This window comes from Quercus robur, chromosome 3 (genome assembly GCF_932294415.1).
Source record: "Quercus robur chromosome 3, dhQueRobu3.1, whole genome shotgun sequence".
NCBI classification, from domain to species: Eukaryota; Viridiplantae; Streptophyta; class Magnoliopsida; order Fagales; family Fagaceae; genus Quercus; species Quercus robur.
This window is the reverse complement of record NC_065536.1, coordinates 25,455,378-25,478,893: the sequence shown is the minus strand read 5'-3', so window position 1 is coordinate 25,478,893 and position 23,516 is coordinate 25,455,378. Positions and strand designations below refer to the sequence as shown.

Below are 23,516 nucleotides of genomic sequence, written 5' to 3'. Positions count from 1 at the left end.
GCTGATTCGTCCCTTATAGGTGCAAGTTCATCTGAACAGGTATACCGCGGGTCGAGGTCTCGGGCTTCGCCTACAATAAAGTTGGGGGGAAGGAAGTTCGCGTGCCAAAAGACTATGTAAGAAAGGAGTGGACTATCAACGATGAGGGCTTGGCTGAAAGGTTGCCAAGTGGAGTATACTGGATCAACTCCGAGAATAAGATAAGACACACAGAGTTGTGCGTCCCGGTGCACAAAGATTTTGGACCTTAACACAAAATTCAGGTCCCGAACATGAACAGTTTTTATATCCTGGGTGAACTCTGAACCGTCTACAGCAAAAGAGAATGAGTCAGAGTTAGAGTAAATAAAGTAGTTACGAATGGAAGGGATATGAAAAATTAAAGGTTAGAATGAACCAACTTCGCGCCATGACAAAGGGGGAGGGACGTCACCGGCAAACCAATTGTTGCGCACTCAGATATATTACCCGACGGAATTCCTATTAGAGTCCGGCAAACATGAAATCAGCCGTACCCTTGTATCTCTAGTCTTTAAGTAGTAATTTGATTTCTTCTTTCCACAAAGGCTATACATGTGGTTTACGTCGTGGTGGTCTAGTTGCAAACCAAACGTTTGGTTTAGCCTACCCACACAACTCACTGCCCAATAAAAGTTTGGGGGAAGTTGGTCAGGACTCAATCCGTAATATCTAAGGGTGTCAAGTAAAAGCAGGTCTATGGGAAACCTAACCCCGCCCTCTAGGACTGACATCAATGGGAAAAAGGCCGTGCCTGCCCCTCTATGGAGGGCGATCTCACTTTCATGGTAGTACGCCATCTCCACATCATCAGGGACGCCAAAGCTTTGCCTAAAAGCGGTTAAGGGGGCTCCGACATTTAAAAGATAAGCAAAACCCATCCTAAGCCTAGCAATTAGAAAGAGCTCTGGGGAGGGAAATAAAAGCAAAGGAAAGGGGAAGAAGACTTACTTCTAGCTCTAAGGGAGAGGAGGACTGGGTTAGTGGACTGGAACGCAGGTGAATGCTCGGCAGAGAGAAATTTCAAAAGAACAGAGAATGAAAAGTGAGAAAATGTATTAAGATGAACTATTTATAAGAGCTAAGGAAAAACATCGGTTAGTGAGCAATAATTAACATTAATTAGCAATGATGAAGTAAAAGGGAGTGACCTTAGAGATACTCAGAGCAATCAACATGCGCGCCTCGGTTTGCAAACCGCCAGGTAATAATGATGGCAGAACCAAAGGGTCTGAAACAACGCGCCTTTTGAGGAGCGCATTTATGGACCGCTGTAACCACCCAAAATGCATCTGTTGGATTTCTTGGGCAAATCACTGCCTCTCTGACTCCTTGATTCGTCCCCGGGAGCCGAGGACAAATCAAGGGGGGGCTATTGTACGGCACCTAGCGTCCAGGTTCATTTGGGCCTTGGGCCATAAATTAATGATATGGGCCGGGGGTCCAACCTTCTCACCAACAGAAGCCCCGGCCTAAGCCCACAATAACTACTAGTCTAAACTGGGTGTTGTCCAGGTACTTGGAAAGCAGACAGTGAACGCCCCACTTGTGTGCTGCTCAGGAAACCATTTCCGAGCTCTATACACGTGCCCAGTCACATCGCCATTTAAGTGCTCGGCAGAACCTTAGGAAACTTCGCTGACGAACACATTTGCTGCAGTGGGAACCGTTCCCAAAGCCACTCGTACCTAAAAATCCACTTAAGTTTATCGACATTGGACCTTTCTTGGCACTAAAGGAGAAGATAATGATGATCACCCCATTAACAAGGGCTATAAATAGGAGAAACGTATGAATGGGAAGGGGATGGAATTTTGGGAAAGGAAAGGAGAGAGAAAGAGAGGATTTGAGAAGAAGAAAACGTAGAGAAAGAGAGGGTAGTGTTCCCATTGGGTCCCTAAGCCTAGAACAACCCAAAGTAGGATACCCAGACCCACCACACAAATAGATTGTGAGCCCAAACAGCGGTTTGGCCCAACAAGCCCGTCTTTGGAGCCTACAGTATAATATATAATTTATTTTCTAAAATTTGTTGTAAATAATATTTTTTTTCCTTAAAAATTAATCAATTTTTAAAGGTAATTTCTATTTCTCTTTTTTTATAAATATATAATTTTATAATTTTTTTGTATTTTTTTATTGATATTATTCTTTTTTGAAGTGGTCCATATTCTTTTAACTATTATTATTATGCATTATAAATATATATATATATATATATATATATATTTGATAAACAATTTTCCTAATTTCTTTTAGTACAACTAAAACTTTTAAGTTTCAAATTTATTATTCAAATTCCTCATTCTTTTAAGGAGATTATTATGATAATCAAAATTTATCATATAATTACAATAGATATTACTCAAATAATTGATAAAACTCTCAATCCAAACATGTTTTTTCCCATTCTTAAATAAGTGTATCAAAATGGACCAAAATTAACTAAAATGGACTGAAACAGACTAAATTGGACTGTAATGGACTGAATTGGACCAAAATGGACCAAATTGCATACACTAATATTTATATACGTATAATTTTTTTTTTTAAAGAAATAATGGCATGACTATTAATGTGGCTCAATAAAAGTATATAAACTATAAATATTAAGCTAAATGGAGTGCTTTCCATTGACTATAATTATTAAACCACTTGTTCCAAAACATTAACAGTCACAACGTGCCCATGTCATCGCACATACTGAACAAATGCTTATGATATTTCTACCAAAAAAAAAAATTGCTTATGATATTGAGATTCCCAAGACACGAGCAGAATTACAAAATCAAACTCTGGTTTGAGGAGGTGATAATTTGGTGTAATTTAAAATAAAAATTGGGCAGCTTTGTTGCTTTTTTATTATTATTATTATTTTTATCATCTAATCAAGTGTTGAAGAAAATTTGTATATACTTGTAAAAGTTAACTTTTTGCTCAGTAATCTCTGACTTGCATCTTATGGAAATTTCTTTTTTGTTTTCCAGTGTCAATCAAGCTCACTGCCTCTTCCCCTGTCATTGGCACCCCCAAAACCTATTACACACTGGTACATGTAAATCATATGAATTATTTCTAACTGAAGATACTTTTTTCGTGTGACTAAAGGGTGCAATTATCACAACCTTATCAGGCATCTTCAAAACTAAATATGCAAAATAAGTAACTTTGAAGTTTGAAATAACTGCTCATGTCATTTAATCCAATCCAAATATTTGAGAATTTAGTTAAAAGAAGCAGAATTTAGTTAAAAGAAAGGTGTTAAATGATGACTGCTGTGATCACTGTAAGATGCAGCAAGAAGACACACTCCATGCTCTATACTTCTGTCCGAAGTTGGAGGAAATTTGGCTCTCGGTACAAGCTTGGAACCAGCACAGTCTAAGGCAAATAAAGAGCTTTGTTGATCTTATGGGATGCATTTTGGCAGAGAACAGGGATCCGGAACTATTTGCTATGGTTGTATGGGCTGTATGGAAGAGACGGAATGATATGAGGGTTGGGAAAAGAGGTGAAAATCTACCAAACTTGGTGCAATTAGCTCGAAACAAGTTACAGGAATTTTTGCTGCATAATTATGCAGAAACAGCAGCTATGGACAGACCCTCAATGCAGTGGCAGCCACCAGCGCACCAACAGTACAAGATTAATTTTGATGGGGCACTTTTCAAGGATGAAAACCAGGCCGGAATAGGGGTGGTGATTAGGGACAGCAAGGGGGAGGTGATGGTCTCCTTGGCTCAGCGACTTCCACTACCTAGTACAGCTATTGAAGTTGAGGCCTTAGCAGCCAAGCGTGCAATGGAGTTGGCGTTGGAAACTGGTCTCAATAAGGGGGTGCTGAAAGGTGATTCACAGATCCTCATGAACGCTTTGAAGTCAAACTCTCATAGCCTTGCACAGTTTGGTCATATTATCAAGTATATACAGTACTTAGCCTCTAGTTTCTCCATTATTTCTTTTTCTCATGTAAGGAGGCATTGTAATACTGTAGCTCACTCGATTGCGAGGCGGGCACTTTCTTTTTCGTTATTACAAGTCTGGATGGAAAATGTACCACCAGAGATTGCAGATGTTCTTCAGGTTGATTTTCATAGCCTTAGCTGAATAAAATCTTTTGATGTGGATTCTCAAAAAAAAAAAAAAACAAATATTTGAGATATCACAAAAATAATAGAAAAAGGAAGAGCATGTTATACAAGGAGAAAAAAATGAGAGATAATTAATAGCCCAATTAACTTATTTGTATTCATATAATTTTTTTGAGAAGGTATTCATTAATTAATTTTTTTTTTTTTTTTTTTAGAAACAAGTATTTATATAATTAAATACACAACTTAAATATCACAAAATATAATAAAGTTTTAAACCTAAACGAACTTCCTTATATCCATCATAACATGATGGGACAACATCATATCTCATTAGCCTCAAATCTAGCCTCAACATCATAAACATCTGCTCTTTTGCCATTCAATTGAATAGATGCCATTCCTTCTTCAAAATCCAACTCCCTTACGCCCATGAACTGCATAAAAATGACAAAAAACAAACAAGGTTAATGTTTCATACTTAAACTATTAAACCAAAGAAAAAATGAAAAATTGTTATACCGTGTTGCCAATCCAGCCATTTCCAAAAACAAAATCTAAGGGCTGGAGGCCCATACATTTGAATCGCATAAGGGGTACAAAGCGCTTTGCATCACTGTCTTCTTCTGTATAAGGACGGCCATAACCGCTCAACATTATAATATTCCCTATCCCATGACAAAATTCACACTGCATCGAACAAATATTTAGTAAATAAAAAAGGCTAAAAAAATGTGGTCAGGCTATTGACATAATATATGACCAACCAACTAACATTATGAATCGTTATAACATAGTTCATGCTTAATTTAAGGCATATATTTTGGGTGCTGATCTTTCCGCAGTTGTTGTTGCATCTTGTCTATAGAAAAACAACGAAGAGTTGCTTCATAAAATCTTAAAAAAAAATACTATAAAAAAATACCAAAATATATATATATATATATATATATATACATATATATAAGTACATATGTGTGTGTGATACCTTGAAAAAATATGAGAATTCTTCCCCTTGGGCTTCAACTCACTCACTTCGTCCAAAGTGGCTTTGATTTGTAAAATAAAAATTATGGACGGGGCAAGCTCCATTTCAAAAAATAGAAAGGTTAGAGTTGTTTTTAGATTTTGGCTTTAGGGTACGAGGAGGGGATTTGAGCAAGAGTGTCCATCATATAATGTTTATAATCATCATATCATTTACATGCTTCCATGTAAATGTTATGACAAAATCAGAAAAATCCTGTTGAATTTATGTGTATGTTCGTATTAGTTTGATATAATTCTCTCATATTAATGAAAATAGGTTTAATCCGTAATTTTCATTAATAGTGTTTTTTGTTTTGCTGGTTGTTGTTGTACGAAATCCATGAAGGTTGTTCACAATCATATTATTTTCATTTTTATTTTTGCTAGGCTTGTTTATGATAATATCATTCACATGCTTTCATGGTAAGTATAATATGCATGAGTAAATCATAAAAATGTAATTTTTTAGCTAGGTTTGTTTATCATGAAAGCATAGTTTATCATGTCATTTAGATGCTTTCATGATAAACATTGATAAGTTTGTGAAACTATACGTGCGTGCGTGTGTGTGTGTGTGTGTGTGTGTGTGTGTGTGGGGGGGGGGGGGGGGGGGGGGAGGGGAGGGAATAAGCTCAAAAGTCTGTGTACTGCTTACTGGATATATTGTACTTGTTTTTTAACCTAGCTTTGGTATTTTTAGCTAATATATATACTCAAGCTTTTTACCAATCGAACAAAATTATATGTTCATTTTTTTTTGGTCAAACAAGTTTGAGTTCATTTACAGACTACTTTGATTAACTAATTCTTTTCTCATATATAGTAAAACCATAACTAAAATTTTTTTACATCTTCACAAATCAATGAATTTTACCACGAATGACCTATTTACATTATCAATAATCTGCAAATTCAAATTTGATATTAAATGAACCTAATGAAAATTTTGTAAAATCCATTCTGAATTCTATATAAGTATAGTTTTGGACAAATATGCATATAAAAATATAATATTATAACATATAGTTAAATTGAGTATACATGTTCACGAACATCATCATGTTTAAAATTGACTTATTTAATAGTCAAGCTTAACCTTGTGCTTGAATTTGGCTTATTTTCTAAACAAATGAGTATGAACAAATTTTTAAGCAACTGGATTCATTTACAATCCTAGCCAAGAGCCTTCAAGTAGCACCTCCCCATCTTTCTAATGAAGATATCCAGAGTTGAATCTAGCTCCAACTATCTAATTATGAAAAAATAAATACATAGTTCATATAGTTCATACTTCAATTGTATAAACTTTAATGAGCAAACCATGCAACTAATTAATTTCATTAACTTATCCAATCAATATTGGAATATTGAAATTAAATCATCTAAAAAACTAGAAATATAAAATTAATTAATTATTGAAATAATAATCATATTTAAATTAGTACAACCATCTAAAAATATGAGCTTTTTTTAATAATTTCGAAAATCTAGCGGTGGAAGAAAACTTAAAGACTAAAATATTGTTTTTGTCCTAAATTTTTTCAAAAGTTTGGTTTCGTCCCTAAATTTTTTAAAAAGTTTGTTTTTCAACACAAAACTTTTGCAAACAATCTATTTTATTTCTAATTAATATCCATTAGTTTATATCCTATGTGGCCTAATAGAATATTGATGCAATAAAACATTTCATTAGACTTAGACCAAACCATGTTCTTTTTAAAAAGGTTGGACATATGGCATTCAATTATTGGTTACACGGGGAAATAACATTATCAAAGACCAAATTACACCCCAGTGTCTTAGATAGAACCAAAATCCTCAATTTGGCTGAGTTAGAGTTGAGAGCACAGAAACCTTAACCTGTTGACACCAATCAGCCCCATCTCTCTCAGTCGAAACTCGAATCCATTGGGGTTTTATTGCTGGAGCTGTGATTCTACTTGCTGCACTAGCATATTTCATGTGAGTTAAGCTAAGGCAAAACAATCTCGATAGTCCATTGAAGCCTAATTCTTGGTTCCCGAAGTCGTATAATGTATTAGCTTTAAAGAAAGAGAGAGAGAGAATCAGATTGGCAATTTGGAAATGATGGTCAAGAAATGTGTAAAAGATTGTATTGATTGATGGTAAAGAACTTGTTGTATATGTTGATATCGTATTTTTTCGGGCCCCGATTAATGCATCAAAATAATGTTTTAAAACTAAAAAAAAAGGTTGAAAACCATGATTTTTAAAGCCAAAAAGTTGGGAAAAAATTGCAATAGACCAATCTACCCTAATTGGATGGCGGACCAAAAATCCAAAGCCAATTTTGCCATTTCTAGCAAAAATTAGACCAAAAACTTTAATCGAGGATGGTAAAAAAAATTGACTTTTTGATCCAACCGTCCAATGAGGATAAATTCTGAACCATATTCTAGGTCAAATTTTGCCCTTCAAAAAGATAGTTTATGGGCCAAAATCGAAGGTAAAACGGATGAGATATTAATAAAATACCGAAATCCTAATAAAATGTTTCACTATTTTCAGGTCAAAAAGAGTTGTTTCTGGGCTGTTTTTGGGCAAAAAACTGTACCAATTGAGCAGCAGTTGGAGCAATCTGCCTGAACAAGATTGAAGTATGATGTCTTGACTACTTCTCATAAAAAGGGTTTGACAATAACTGCCATGGATTGAGAGAAATGAATTTTTCAAGAAAAATGTTGCAGAATTTCCTACACTGCGTCACCTTCCTTCCAGAAGCGATATCTCAACAACCATAACTCCAAATTGAGCAAGGTCAGAACCTATAGAAACCTAACATCCAGATATTTCCAGGGATACTAAATTCAAAGAAATCGAAGATTAGAAAGGCCTCCAAAAAGCAGCACAAAAATTGAACCAGAACCGAGAAAAAGATGAAATGGGACAACTTGGAGAGAAAGCATGAGACACTATGTGGGGAGTTGTGCAACACACCCCAAATAGCCGCATGGTGACATGTGGCTATGTGGGGGTGTTGCAACAAACACCCCCCACTCGGTCCCTCCATTACTATATATACCCCTCCCTTTTTTCGAAAAAGACAAAAAGAAAATTACAAAATTTCTATAGGGTAGGAAATTCTCTCTCTCTCTCTCTCTCTCTCTCTCTCTCTCTCTCTCTCTCGTTTTTCCTTAGGAAACCTTTCTCAAAATTTCCAGCCACTCCCTCTTCTCATAAAAAATAAAAATAAATAAAAACCCTTGGGGTAAGTGGGTAAGTTGTACAAAATGGGTTAGCTTCTTTATAGCTATACCCATTTTCCCTTTTTCTTGTAACATCACAACATTTCATATATAAAATGGCCCTATTATTTATTTTTCTCTTTATATTCTTGCACTTTAATTCCTTGATCTATCTTTTATATTCCTTGCTCTATTTATCTTTTGCTCTTTACATATTGTTCTAATTGTATAATGCTTTTTTGCTTCATTTGCTTGTTGGATATATATATATATATATATATATATATATGTGTGTGTTCTTATGGGTTTCATACCCTTTTCCTTAGACTCTATGTGAGAAGTACCCCTAGGGTTACTCATCAAGTCTAGATTTAGGAGAAACAATCTATTGTTTTATTTGTTGTTTTATATACTAGTTCTTCTATTGCTCTTTTTATTTGCTCATATATCTATTTACTTGTTCATCTAGTGCTTCATATACTTGTTTCTATATATATATATCTATTGTTTTGTTTGATTATTTATTGTTCCTTCTATTTATTTGTTGCTCCTTATATTGTTGCATTCATCGCTTTATATATTATGCTATTGTTGTGTTATTATCTTGCTCTCTCACTAAATCTAAAAAATATTTTCTACCCCTTTTTTCTTTTGGTTGCCTTCTCACTTGAGAAAGCAACCCTAACATCAATGATAAATCTTTACATTCCTAAGTAGGGGGTATGCGATGGCTTAAGCCGTGTGCGCGACCATTCTTAGTTAGGAAAATAAAGCCTCATCATAAATGGATTCTCTAAATGGGTTCTCTAAACCTTGTTCCTAAAACACAATATTGGTATGTTGCCTAGAGAATGGTGATGACTTGCATCCCATTTCTCATATTGGTAAAGAACCCATAAGACTTGGATGTGGCAAGATTAGAACTTATTTAGGAGAAATTTCTTAAAAATGATTTTCCAATAAATTTTTCTTTAATTTCTTGTCTTTACTTTCCTTTAATTTCCAAGCAATTTACATTTAATGTCTTGTTGTTACTTTTCTTTAAATTCCAAATAATTTAATTTATTGTCTTTTCTTTACACTCCTTTCAATTCCAAGCAATTTACTTTAATGTCTTGTCTTCACATTCCTTTAAATTCTAAGTTCTTTATTTTTATGTCTTGTATTTATACTCCTTTACTTTTAAAGCACTTTACTTTTTTGTCTTTAAATTTCTAGTATTTTTATTCATGTACTATCTTATTGTTCTCTATCCTTTCTCATGTGTAATATTGCCATAAAATAAAAGGCTTGAAATAAGAAAACCTTTAAAAGGTGTTTTTCTGAAGTAAAGAAATTTTTTTTCAATAACTACTCTTTTCTTCCCAAAAAAAAAAAAAAAAAAAAAAAAATTCAAAAGGTCTTCCCTTTAAAACCCTAAAAAACTTATAAAAAGTTTTCTTAGAAAATCCTTTTTCTTTTCCCTTCTTTTTGAAAAATCATTAGGAATAGATAAAGTTTTTGATAAAAAAATAATTTTTCTACACCATGTTTTCTACAAGAATAATAAAGCCATGGGATTTTTGGATCAAAACCCTTTTCTTTAAAAGTAAAACCCATGGATACTTTCTTTCCTTAAATCAGTTCTCTTTTAAATTTCTTTTATTTGAAATTGTTGTTTTCACAGAAAGATCTTCAAAAACATCACTTGCTTTTCATAAAACTTTTATTATCTCAACATAAACCATGGAATTTTTTTCTTTAAACCCCCTCTTTAAAATAAAAACCCATGGAAACTTTTTCTTTAAATCAATTCTCTTGTTAAATTCCTTTTGTTCAAGATTCTATTTTTCAAAAAAAGAAAAATATTTTCAAAGCAAACTTTGTTTTCTCAAATTTTTGCCACTTCAATAAAAAAAATAAAATAAATAAAATAAAATAAAAAACCCATGGGATTTTTGGATCCAAAACTTTTCTTAAAAAAAAAAAACCCATGAGAATCATTTTTCTCTTGCAAAACCTTATTTCTTTCAAAAATTAATTTTTTCACAAGAAAAAAAAAATTCAAACAAACTTTGTTTCTTCAAAACTTGGATCGTTTCAATAAGAACCATGGGAGTATTGGGATCCAAGATCTCCTTCTTTAAAAAAAAAATAATAATAAAAAAAAAAAAAAAAAAAAAAAGCCATGGAAATCATTTTCTTTAAAACAACTCTTTTTCCAAAAAGTCTTGTGTTTTCTAAAAATTGTTCTTTTCACAAAAAGTTTCCAACACCTAAACTTTGTCTCTTCAAAATCATTTTGTCATCTTTTACAAAACTATGAGTTGAAACTTCTTCTTGAAAATTGAATAAAACCATAAAAAACCTTTTTTTATAAATGATTTTTGAAAACCCTATCTCCAATCCTTCCATTTTAAAAACAAAGAAAAATGCTTTTCCAATCTTACTTCTTTAAAATCAACACTTTTTCTTCACTTTTTTTCAAGAAAAAAAATCATTTTTATAAAAATCCAACCAAAAAAGAAAGAAAACCTTTTTTAAAGTCTTTTACTAAAAAATAGGCAAATTTTTTTTTTTCAAACAATCTTTTTCTCAAAATATTTGTGCATCTTCATTCAGGTAAGTTTTAAATTCTTTATGCATGGTTGTTTTGAATCTTCTTTTCTTAGAATTGCATCTTTAGAGGTTTGTGCCTATGGTTCAATTTTATTGAACAAATAGGCACCAATCAAGCTAACATGTTCCCCTCCCCCTTTCTTGGCATTAATGTTCTTTCTATTGTGTTTTTGCATGATAAATGAGAAAAACATGGTGAATGACAATAAGGTGCTATCTTTTTTACTCTCCCTCTTTTATTTTTACGTTGTAAACATTCACATGCTAAATATATAGTAATAAATATTCACATGATATTGTATATATTATTTCTTGCAACGTGGTAAAATGCCCCTCACATGCTATGTATAAATAAACTCCACATGCCTTGTTTGTAAATAATTATTTGAAATAAATATTCACATACTATGTTATAAATAAATAAATACTCACATGTGTGTGTATATTGTTTGTACAAAACTTTTTCAAAAAAAAAAAAATGCCAAGTATCTAATTTTTTCACCAAAAAGATAACGTTAGAAATAAATTAAAACGGGGCATTATCTTTTGGAAATGCACTGTGGAGTACCTAACACCTTCCCCACACATAACCAACTTTCGAGTCTAAAATCTTTGGTTCAAGGCTTTTGGTTTACCTTAATTAATTAACCCTTAAAATTAGTTTCGTTAATTAGGTAACTTAAAAAGAATTAGACAAATAGGTGACCAATCACACCTAATACAAAACTAATGGTTAGTGGCAACTCCTAAAGTAAAAATAATAAAAAGGGACTCATACACACACACCCACCCTAGAAACACATGCACACAAAAAGTCATGACACTAAAGATCCATTGTGTGATAAACCAAGAGAAAATAGAAGAAGAAGCTCTAAACAAGCTCTTTTTTTTTCTTTTTTCTTTTTATCCCTGTTATTTTTTGGGGGCGTCCACGGTATAGCACATTTAGATATTAGATTCGGGTGACCAAAAAAATTTGGCAAAGCTAAGGTGGTTACATTGAGCTTTGTGTGGCATTAAATTGCATTGGGTGCTGCTTGGTGGTCATATGGATTGGGGTTTTTGTGTTCACAGCCCTAACTCAGCCTAATTGGGGGTTTTGGTCCTATTGGGAGATATCGAGTTATCGAGGGTAATTTGGTCTTGAACAATATTATTGTCATGTGTGACCAGTAATTGCATGCCATGTGTTTAGCTTATTTAAAAATAAGATAGTTTGGTCCAAGTTAGATAGATAATGCTAAAAAAAATCACATTAGCATTTCGTTAAGTCATGTAAAATCTAAATTTACTAATACTGACAAAATGACAAAGTATAGCATTTGCAAAAGTTTAAGGATGAATATTTTTTTTAAAGTTTAGGGAGAAAATCCAACTTTTGGTAAAATTTATTGACAAATTATTTTAGCCAATTATTAAAATTAAAAAAAAAAAAAAAAAAAAAAAAAAAAAAAAAAAACATAACATCAAAGCTACCACATCAATATATTACTAAAAGCTGAAGCGTAGCATTTAATGTTGCTACGTTCCCATTAAGCCATGTCAGCAGTCATGTCATTATCAATTTTTTTCCAATTTTTTTATACAATTTTTTAACATTTAAAGTGAATTAAAAACTCTATTATATTACAATCAAAATATCATATTTAATTTATCTTATTTTTAATTATTCTTATTTATTATTAAATTTTCAATTCCATTTTAACTTTTCATATCCCCACTACTCTCAATATTAATATTATTCTATCTTTTTATCTTCCTTTATTTTTTACTCTTCTTATTCTTATCCTCATGCTATAAAATTGTCATTCTCCCTCTTATTCCATGCATAATTTCTATTTTTCCACACACAAAAGCCCCTCTCTCTCTCTCTCTCTCTCTCTCTCTCTCTCTCTCTCTATATATATATATATATATATTTATTTATTTTTTCCTTCAATTTTTGGTATATATATATTTTTTAATTTTAGTGTAACAGGTTGACCATCAAAACATACTAATGCAGTATTGAAAGCTCCATCAAATGCATCGTAGAAATCGCATTTAATGTTGCTACGCTCCCATTAAGCCACGTCAGTAGCCATGTTATTATCAATTTTTTTCCAATTTTTTTATACAATTTTTCAACATTTAAAGTGAATTAAAAACTCTATTATATTACAATCAAAATATCATATTTAATTTATCTTATTTTTAATTATTCTTATTTATTATTAAATTTTCAATTCCATTTTAACTTTTCATATCCCCACTACTCTCTACCTTAACTTTCTTCAACCTTTCTCATTCAATTTCAACTTTTCATATCCCCACTACTCTCAATATTAATATTATTCTATCTTTTTATCTTCCTTTATTTTTTACTCTTCTTATTCTTATCCTCATGCTATAAAATTGTCATTCTCCCTCTTATTCAATGCATAATTTCTATTTTTCCACACACAAAAGCCCCTCTCTCTCTCTCTATATATATATATATATATATATATATATATTTTTTTTTTTTTCTTTCCTTCAATTTTTGGTATATATATATTTTTTAATTTTAGTGTAATAGGTTGACCATCAAAACATAATGATGCAATATTGAAAGCTCCACCAAATGTATCGCAGAAATCAGTTTTAGACTACTAGAAGTCAGTTAGTTGGCTAAAATTGGAATTGACAGGTAATCGAGCTTGATACGATTTAGTTTTATATTTTATGTTGTTATCTTTTTTATTTTCATTGGTTGTTAAATGTTATATTATTGCATTATAAAGATAGTATATAAAAATATAATATTATTTTATTACCTAGCATAACTAAAATAATATGGTGTTTATTGCTATACATTTCATTTTTATTATTTTATTCTCATCTTATTTTATTCAACATTTAAATTTAGCAACATCCTCCATATCATAATTATTTATATTTTGTCTCATTTTTTAAAAAAATTAAACGTATAATATTTTATTCAATAAATAAAAATTGTTCTTATAAAGTCTTCCCATGAAATGTTACAATGCATCAATGGAAAAATGAAATACAAAACAAATATCAATTTAGAAACACTCAATTTAAAAAAAAAAACAAAAGAATAAACAATTTTCTTATAAAGTATTCCCATAAAATGTTACAATGCATTAATAGAAAAAGAGAATACAAAACACATACTATTTTAGAAACACTAAATTTATAATAATAATAATAATAATAATAATAATAATAATAATAATAATAATATCAAACCAAACATATCATAAAATAATAAACTAATAGTTATGGATGTACTAACTTCATGGCAGCAAAATGGAGTAAAATAAAAATAAAAATAAACATTACAATATGCATATTTAGTACATTAGAATTATCATCAAATTTGGGAAAACAATAGGATGTTAACAAAGAGGGAGAGAAAGAGATTAGTAAAAGAAATCAAACGTCAATTAAATAAATTAATTAGTAACCGTTAATTGGAAAACAAAGAGACCGATGGCTAAAGGAGTAAAAAATTAATTAAAGATGACCCTAAGAATGTTGTTATAAACTTTACAATGCAAATAAATAAATCGTTAAATTCACTTAATTAAATCATATAATCAACAATTAAATAAAATCATACAAAATTTAAACTTGAAACTAATCAAACTTTAATCTAGAAAATCATATTTATTATCAAAACTAAAAGGAAAACGTTCTTCAGTAATAATAGAAATATATAAGAAATAAAGATGAAAATTTTCAAAATCTTTTTTTTTTTTTTTTGACATTTCATTTAAAGGTATATGTAAAGATTCATGTTAAAAAAATATGTAAAGGTTTTTTGAAAAAAAAAAAATAGATGTAAGGTTTTTATTAACTTAAAAGACAATGAAAAACCAATTTTAAATTACTACAACCGTTGCTACTCTATAAATCACACACAACACTATATTCAATATCCTAAATAACATAGTTAGGCCCTTTTGGATATACACCACCATATTCAACTTATAAATTACAACCCAAATCAATCATACAATTACACAATCAAAGCATGAACATGTAACATGTATTACCTTCTGAATTATTGCTTGGAATTTTCACAATTATTGAAAGAGAATCTCCAAATTTAATTTTTAGAAAACATCAAGACAAGGTGAATTTTATTCTTTTTAACTTCCATAGAAAAAAAATATTACACACATTATTTCAACCCTTATGGAAAAGAAGGTTTACATGTAGCATGCAAAACGTGTTTAATTGACTTAGAGATGTAAAAATTAGTCAACCAACTATAGTAGAATTAAGGTTTCAAATTTTAAATAAAACAATTCTACAATAATAAAAAATTATTTTGTGATAAATATGATTATGAAATGCATTACTTTTCATTAAATTAGTTCAAATTACAAAATAATAATAATAATAATGAGATCACCATAAAAAATAATCACGCGCAACGCGCGGGTCTGTGACTAGTTTATTATAAAAGGTAATTATTTAGGTTGATTTTCAAAGAGGCCAATAAATGGTTCCATCAACTTAATTGGGTTCAAAATAAAAGAAAGTCAAGCTCATAACTTACTTTAGTATTAAATAAAGGCTAGTGGTGCAAGGCAAATAAGAACATGCAATGACTAAATGGTACAAATAAATGTCTCTGAGGGAGTCTAAAATCCCCAAGGACTACTCTTAAGTAACTGATGGCTCTTTTGGTTTCTGGTAATTTTGAGCCGTGACCATGAGTTTAATAGGGAAGTGAAATTGGTTTGGCTTAGTGTAGATTTTGGGTGTTGTGATCAGTAGAGGTTGCGTGCTAATTTTTCTTGAAGAATCTCAACCTAATGATGTTGCTGAATATGGGGAATTACACCGATTAGTATTTGGTGAAACCAACTTGAAATAGGGAGTGAAACAAGTAAAGAGCGTGAAATGAGAAATTAGTAGCAGAGATTCATTTCTTAGCTTTTACTTAGATGTGAGACACTTATGGGCTTATAAAAATGCGTGTGCTCCAAGCTCACATGTTTTTTTTAGGGATTGAAAGTTTATCGAATTTCTCTCTCAAATCCTCCAAACCACATCTCTATAAAATCCTCAGAAGAGATCACTCCAAGAGGGCTTAGACCACTTGGGATGATAATGAGATAGAATAGAAAAGAGCCTAATCTTGCTTGAATTGTTTTGTTGACTTGGCCTCTTCACGAGCCTTTGCAAAAAATTGGTACTCAATAGCCTTCTTAGATAGTTTGGTTTCTATGCATCCATATGATTCAAAGGGTGGTGAAGAGGATTTGAAAAATATGCATATGGTCCTCAGTATGGGGCTGCCTATTCAATAATAAAAAATAATAAAAAATCACTATTTTTGGAATATTTAATAATTGAGGATGGGGGATTTGAATCTTTGATGTTTCAACTGGATATAATAGAATATGTGAATTGAGTTACAAGACTCTTGGCAACAGTTGATCACCACTGTTGAATATGTTGTTGTGCAAACGTGGTTTTGAGGCTAAGATCATATCTTAACCATATAGCTCTTGAGAAAGGGAATTTGAGAAAAAAATCTGGTCAAGAGTTTCCTAATCTTCATGGCAAAAGGAACACTGAGATGGAGTAGAGATGCCTATTTGAATAAGGGCAACTTTGATTGGTGAACTTCATGTAACAACTTCCATACAAAAGTGAGAATCTTTGAAGTCAATTTAACCCTAACTTCTTTTGGAATAGTAGGTTGCCTATCATTTTTATTTCTGGTTTCCTAGTGAACTTCGTTGTGTAAAAATATTTAATCAATGACTGACTTCACACAATCAACCTTTTTGATTGTTGAAGATGTTGGTGTAGGTGTCATTGCAGCAAAAATGTACTTAATGGTGAACTAGAAGTAGTTCTGTACAAAACCCTAGGCACACAAGGTTGCAACAACATCTCAAGCATGTGTGTTTTTTTTCTCTATGATGATGGCTTTTAAAAATATGCTTTAATAAATTTGGAAATCCTGGTGCACAAATTCCCAAGCCAGCAAGTCATCATGGGCCAAAACCGAAAAACGGAACCAATGGGCCCGAAGCTTGATATTTTGTGAGGAGTCGAGCTTTAATGAAGCTTGAATAATCGCATGGTATCGAAGCTGGAGTCGAGGCAACCGTTCTTACATGCTCTTGAGCAATTTTCTTGTATTTTCAAAGTACTCTTTCAATACAACTCTAGACACTAAAAATTAAGGACTCAATTCCATCAAAAATGCATTTTGATTCAGATTTGCCAACACATACAAATTTTGACCCTCACAATGTTGAGTCTTAAGTACTTCCCTGGTTTTGGACCAATTTTACACCTAACCCTACGGATTTGGTTTGATGGGTTACAGGTGTGTTGGGTGAAGAAAGAAGCTCAGATTTATTGTAGTTTATACATTGACCTGAGAAATTACAATACCAGTCAAGACTAAAACACCAGGACAAATAGTGATAGTTGCTAACATTAGAACATCTAGAAATATTCGCTAAATGTCAGAAAAGTTATATGTCAAAATATTTGTACATCTAGAATATTCATTCATCTAGACTGAAAAAGAACACAAATTATGATGTATTCAACAATGTTCTACAAGACAAGCCAGAAGTCACAGGCCATGAGTGCATTTCCAAATTTTTTATTCAAAGAAAGATATTTGCTCAATTTTTTTGTCCACTGACATTTGAAGCAATGCCACCAGAAAGGAATTGGAAGCTCTCCAAGTTTTCTGTGTTCTCGTGAAAATATTTCTCTAGACTTTCTTCATCTGCCTTTTGAGTTTCTTCATCTGCAGACATTCTAAAGTTCTCAATCATTACGGACTTTAGGCAATGCCTCCAACATGGAATTGGAAGGAATTTGCAACAACTAGGCTTCTCCCCTTCAAGAATAGGCTTTTTACAGGAGAACTGAAATAAAGCAAAGCAGTAGTAACACTATCAAAATACTAAAAATTTAAAAGATTAAGCGGAGTTGAATTAGTCTACTTTAGGGGGAAATTGAAAAAAGTCAAATTATGATAGTTGTGACAATTATTGGGAAATTATTTTTAATAAATACACTGGTATAGAACTACCATGATTATAAATTTTAGCATTTACTACTAGGAACTAACAAATTATTTCCATATTAGATGTATAGGACATAGACAAACTCCCAAGAAAATAAGGAAAATAATAAAAATCTCACAGCCTTCTTTGCCTTAGATATAAGCTAGTATTATTTTTCTCCGGCCAACAAAACAAAATTTATTACAATAAAGGAAATATAGGAGCTATATTAGACTAAGATCAAGAAATTTCTTCATAACTGTTATTTCTGGAAAAAACAAAAGAATGTAGTTCCTTTTTTCTTTCATCTATGAAATGATTTCTTCTAGCAATGCATATAAGCTTACCTAATAAGCTCCTATAGTTGTTGTTTTTTTTTTTTTTTTTTAAGTGCTTTTTCGCTTGCCAAAATCCAGCAGGTTTCTAGTGTTTATGATAATTCACCATCATTTTTTCTCTCTATATATACCTCCTATAGGAGATTTAGCTAGGTGTGAAACATCTGAAGAATCTTTCCCAGCTGCAAAGGAGGTAAAGTAACTTACTCGTAGCAACAAGAAGATTAAGCAGAAAGTTGGTGACCCCTCTCTCCTCTTGACCAACAGAGGTGTTAATCACAAGTTTGAAAATACAAAGAATAAAAAATTTTTGGAGCAATAAATGTCCTTCTTTCTCTTGGCATATGCTATTCTACACTCTCTACAAAACACTAACAAATGATCCAGCTAGGGGATCTGATTCAGCTATTTAGCAAGGAGAAGATCAGGAAAACTTCACTTCTACGTCCTCTCTTTCATCATCAACAGAGGTGGTGATACTAAACCACACCCAATTAAGGTGTGTTCAGAGTACTATGCCTCTGCAAGGGCCATGGCAACAGAAGGAGCTATAGCTCTTACTAAGCCAAGCTGTAGCTGTTGAAGATATGACAAAGAATTTGTGACCAAAGGCAGATATTTTACTTGAATGGAGGAACCATTCCCTAATGCTTTTTTTGATTGGTAAGTTACACACACACGATGGATCTTTAGCCCAAGACTTCACCTTCTGCCTAAAACTTATAATAAACCGAGGTGGTACCAATTGACCTATAGCTTATTGGCCCCTTAATGCTATATTATCTACGCCATGATATTCTCAGCTTTACAATTTAATTTGTCCAAATTCCATCATTCTCTATCTAAACCGCCTTTTACATGTGTTTTTCTTACCCATGCATACTTAAACGATTCATAATTCCTACCCCACCCCCCAAGTAAGCAAAAATTAAAAAAGAAAAAGGGAAAAGAAAGAAGAAACTACTTAAACTGCCTTTCATGCGGTTTCTTTTACTCATCCATTCTTAAAACAATTCATAATTTCTATCCCACCACCCCCAAAATAAAGAAAAAGAAAAAGAAACACTTGAGGGATGTAATCTTTACCTGTTTTTTTAAAACATATTTTTTATCATTTAGTTCTGCATGTATAAAAATCTGTTCACAACTACTACTATATTTTTCTATTATGTCTTTTCAAAACAGATTTCTAATTTATCTGAAAACATTGTGATGAACTATGGTTTTTAGCCTGAATGTACAAATAAATATGAATCAATATGTTGTTAAAGAGTGCCTCTGTAGCTTGGAACATATGCTTTCAAAATATATAGGATCATGGACAAAGTAAAAAAAAAAACATTTTTTGCATTATGCCATGAAACTCTGTCCTTAGAATCCATTAAACTTCTGTGAAAAAACCATAGTTTGTTGCGAGAGAAGTGCAACTCAAACTTCAAGATTGATTTAAGAACAAATTAGAAACATGTTAATTCAACAAAAACCTGAAAGAAGTTTCAACACATAGTTTGTATTGTAGGCTCATTTTGATTCTCTTTGTTTTTTTGGCCTATGGTTATATATTCTTAATGTATATACATGCATATTTTTTAATCTCTACAAATATTGTATACTCAAAACCTTAAACTTAATCTTTCCATTTCTTCTTTCAATATAAATAAATTTAAGTTTTTGTATATTGACCAAAAAATTTCAGATAAAACACGTTCGTCATAATTGATTACACCAAAAAACTTCACTAATAGATTATAAACATATATAGGATCCTTCACACCAAAAGTAACCTTACTCAGCATGAGAAGCAGAAAGTTTAACATAAATTATTATATGTTAAGAGATTTGTTATAAGAATCAAAACACTATCTAGCATCCTCACGTCACAATATGCAACAAGATTCTAAATTTAGGAAATGAATGTTTGGTATACCTTGAAAGTCATCCAGGGTTCTATGTTGATCCTACGCTGTATGATTAGAATCTCTGGAAAAGGAGAAATCCAGAGCAAGCTATCCACAGGTTCAACAATTTCTTGTCCAGTACGTGGCTGAGATGTTTCTACCTTCAATTGCTTGACATTATACGATGGGGATGGTAGGGAATCTCTCAATTTCTTCGGTATAACCAAATCCTTTTTTAAAAAATTCCGATTACAGCTATATAACATATGTGAATAAATGATGTACAAAAATGATGAAGAGAAGAGAAAATATATCAAATGAAAGAAAGCAAAAATACCTTGGCTGAGGTACTTGTCAAAGTCAATTGTTTGGATTTACCCAGCTTTGTAAAAAATTCAATCTTTTCAACATTCCAAGGAGCAATGTCCAGTGGTGGCTTTTGCATCTGGTAGGTAACTTCCGACAGAGCCAAAGCATTTGACGAGAAGGGTATTACATTACGTCCACAATATGCGAATTTACACAAGTTAGGAGTGTCAATGTCGACTTCAATTAGACTGCCCCAATGCATTAAGTACAATGTCTTAAGACTATGACTTGAAATCTTAAGTCTTTCCAGCGTACGACTATATATGCTCAAGTACTCAATTAGTGGAAGTTGAGAAAAATTAATGATTGTGTAACCACTTGTCTGTTAGGTTTGGTGCACTTAATGTTAGCATCCTCACATTATTAGAAGAGAGCAGATTGATCTCACATTGTTTAGTCTGAGATATAACTACATGACAAAGATTTGACGCTTCCAACTCAACTCTCTCAAGATCATCATTGCGTTCCACCTCAAGCGACTTGGCTTTAATGAGACTGGAGAACTTTATACTTTTCAATCCGTGGCACTTCAAAAATTTCATGTCTTCTATCACAGGACTCCCAGCAACTAGTTTTTGAATAGTTTTATCATCTGCATCAACGTAAGATAAAGACAGTTTTTTCAAAAAGGGCAAGTTTATATCACCACAGTTTGCATCCAACTTACACTGCCTTAAAATCAACACGGTTATGGATTTTGCAACCAAAACGCTAGGTAAGTCATAATATCCTGCTGCAAAATGAAGGCTCAATTTCTTGACATCACTCTTAACCACATAGTTAATCCAACAGTCAACACGAGAATTCAAACTCCATTTGTCCAAGCCGTGAGTAAGTATAAATTCCCTTATAGTCAGCCTTTGCTTATGACGGCTTTCTAAAGATTTTTCCACAAAAATATAGAAGTCCTGTAACTTTCTCTGAATATCCAGATTTTTCTTGTTGTCTGTAGAACCAAACAAGATTGTGTTAAATCCCAGGACTGGAACTGCAGTCCATACATGTTTCCATCTCTTAGAAAGTACAGAGGATTGAACAACTTCGTTGATGGAAAGGTAAGACAGAATATGTTGTTGAAGATAGTCTGGCAATTCAGATATCCTGTCCGCAGCTATGTAGTTTTTGTGATCCATAACATGGAAACCTTCCTTTATATCTGTTAGGTTCTAAGACTTTAGGATCTAAATGTATTAGAACTTCAATGTGTAATGTTGGCAAACCATGATTAAAACTTAGAGTCTAGATTTAGGCTGCTCAAAGTGTGTTTATGTATAAAGTTGGAATCGAGTAATTGCAGGAAATTACTATTCAATTTTTGTAAGGCTCGATTGATCAAACCTCATGCAGATTGTTTTTTCTATAGAATTTTCAACTCAGCCCAAGCCCATATGACGTGTAAGGTTTTATGTTTTGCTTCAATTATAAAAAGAAAAACCCTAGTCACGTTTTAGAGGTTGTTGATATGCTGTGTGTGTGAATATCATGTGAGATCTAGAGGTGTTTGCCTTTATACACACTTAGGGTTATCAAGATCAAGATTGATGTCGAGAGCTTGGTGATCACTTTAGTTACTGTTTCAAGAGCTTAAAGAAAAACACAAGTGGGAGTACTTGTGGTTGCTGTGGATCAAGGAAAGAAGTAGTTCGTGGACTCGGAGCTATCACATGATCGTGGTAGTAAGTTTTCTACTTGAGGTAGCAATAGGAAGTTAGTGGTCTAAATCGCTATTGTACAAATTTCAATTCTTTCATAGTAGATCTGTTTTTACCTTGAGGATAACTAGGTTAAATCCTCCTCAAGTTTTTTACCTATTTGGTTTTCCTAGGTTATCATATCATTGTGATCTTTATATTTCCGCATTATTTACATGATATGATTTACTTGTGTTAACCTAGATCTGAATAATTTATCTAAGTAATCACTTGGCTAAATAACTAGGTTAAACAACTTGTGTTTTAAGGGGTCAAAAAACCTACAGTATCAACAAAGAATACAAGGTTTTATATTATAAATGCATTGTGTATTTCCTATGAGTCAGTAAACAAGAAGTACTACATGGGAGATGAGACATACATCAAATAGAATTGTGAGAACCGACTGGCCAGGTACCACACACTTTGTCACACACATGAATTTTAATAAAGAATCGCCGAATTTTTATGTTCTGATTGGTGTTAAACTAAACTGATGCTCCAATAATAATTTGTCACATTGTGATAATCTCTATTTTAAACAATAATAATAATAATAATAATTAAAAAAATGAACAAAGAGGAAATCTTGGCCAAATAGGAATAGGATATTAGGATTCGTGTACAACAAATAAAATAGGTTTTGGTAGTGGGTATTTGTTTGTGAAAAGTCTTGTAGCTAGGGGTGTTCACGAAACCACTTGGACCGCACTTAAACTTACCAAAACTGCTCGCAAAAAATGGTGTAACCACTTTGCACTCACACACACACATATATATATACATATATATAATTTTATGTTATATATATATATATATATATAGGGAGGATAGGCCCAGAAATGTATATTGGGCCATAGGCTCTGTCCGAGGACACTTAGTAGTCCGAGGACAAGAGAACATTGATATAAGAGTATAGGCTAGAGAATGGAGGAAGGTTGTTGGTCATAAGGGTTCGGGAAGGTGGTCTGAGGACAAATGCCTCCTCGGCTTAATAGAGCAGAGGTCAAAAGGGCTAATGTGTCATCGACGGCAACACTCTGGGCAGTTCTAATGGAAAGGACAAGCATCAGGAAGGGATAAGGTAAGAAGAAAGTGAGAAATATTTGAGAAAAAACTGCTACCACCGCATTAAATGCTCTGTAGCTAACTCTTTGGCCGCATTAATATGGAAGTGATGCCTGAACAATGATGTTCAGCCTTACAGCTATCACTAAAAGTTTCAGGAATGTGCTAAT

General features: G+C 32.3%; 1 protein-coding gene across 1 annotated transcript; it reads right to left on the bottom strand.

Annotated features, from left to right (window-relative positions):
- Nucleotides 1-4,432: 4,432 nt before the first annotated feature.
- On the bottom strand, nucleotides 4,433-21,720 carry LOC126719442 (putative F-box protein At1g49610). Its single transcript, XM_050421993.1, has 7 exons — nucleotides 20,903-21,720; nucleotides 20,556-20,775; nucleotides 20,248-20,448; nucleotides 17,614-17,841; nucleotides 17,337-17,420; nucleotides 4,632-4,799; nucleotides 4,433-4,546 (listed from the first exon to the last, which is right to left on the bottom strand). The coding sequence occupies exons 1-7, from the start codon at nucleotides 21,718-21,720 to the stop codon at nucleotides 4,433-4,435; spliced, it is 1,833 nt and encodes a 610-aa protein (XP_050277950.1).
- Nucleotides 21,721-23,516: the final 1,796 nt, after the last annotated feature.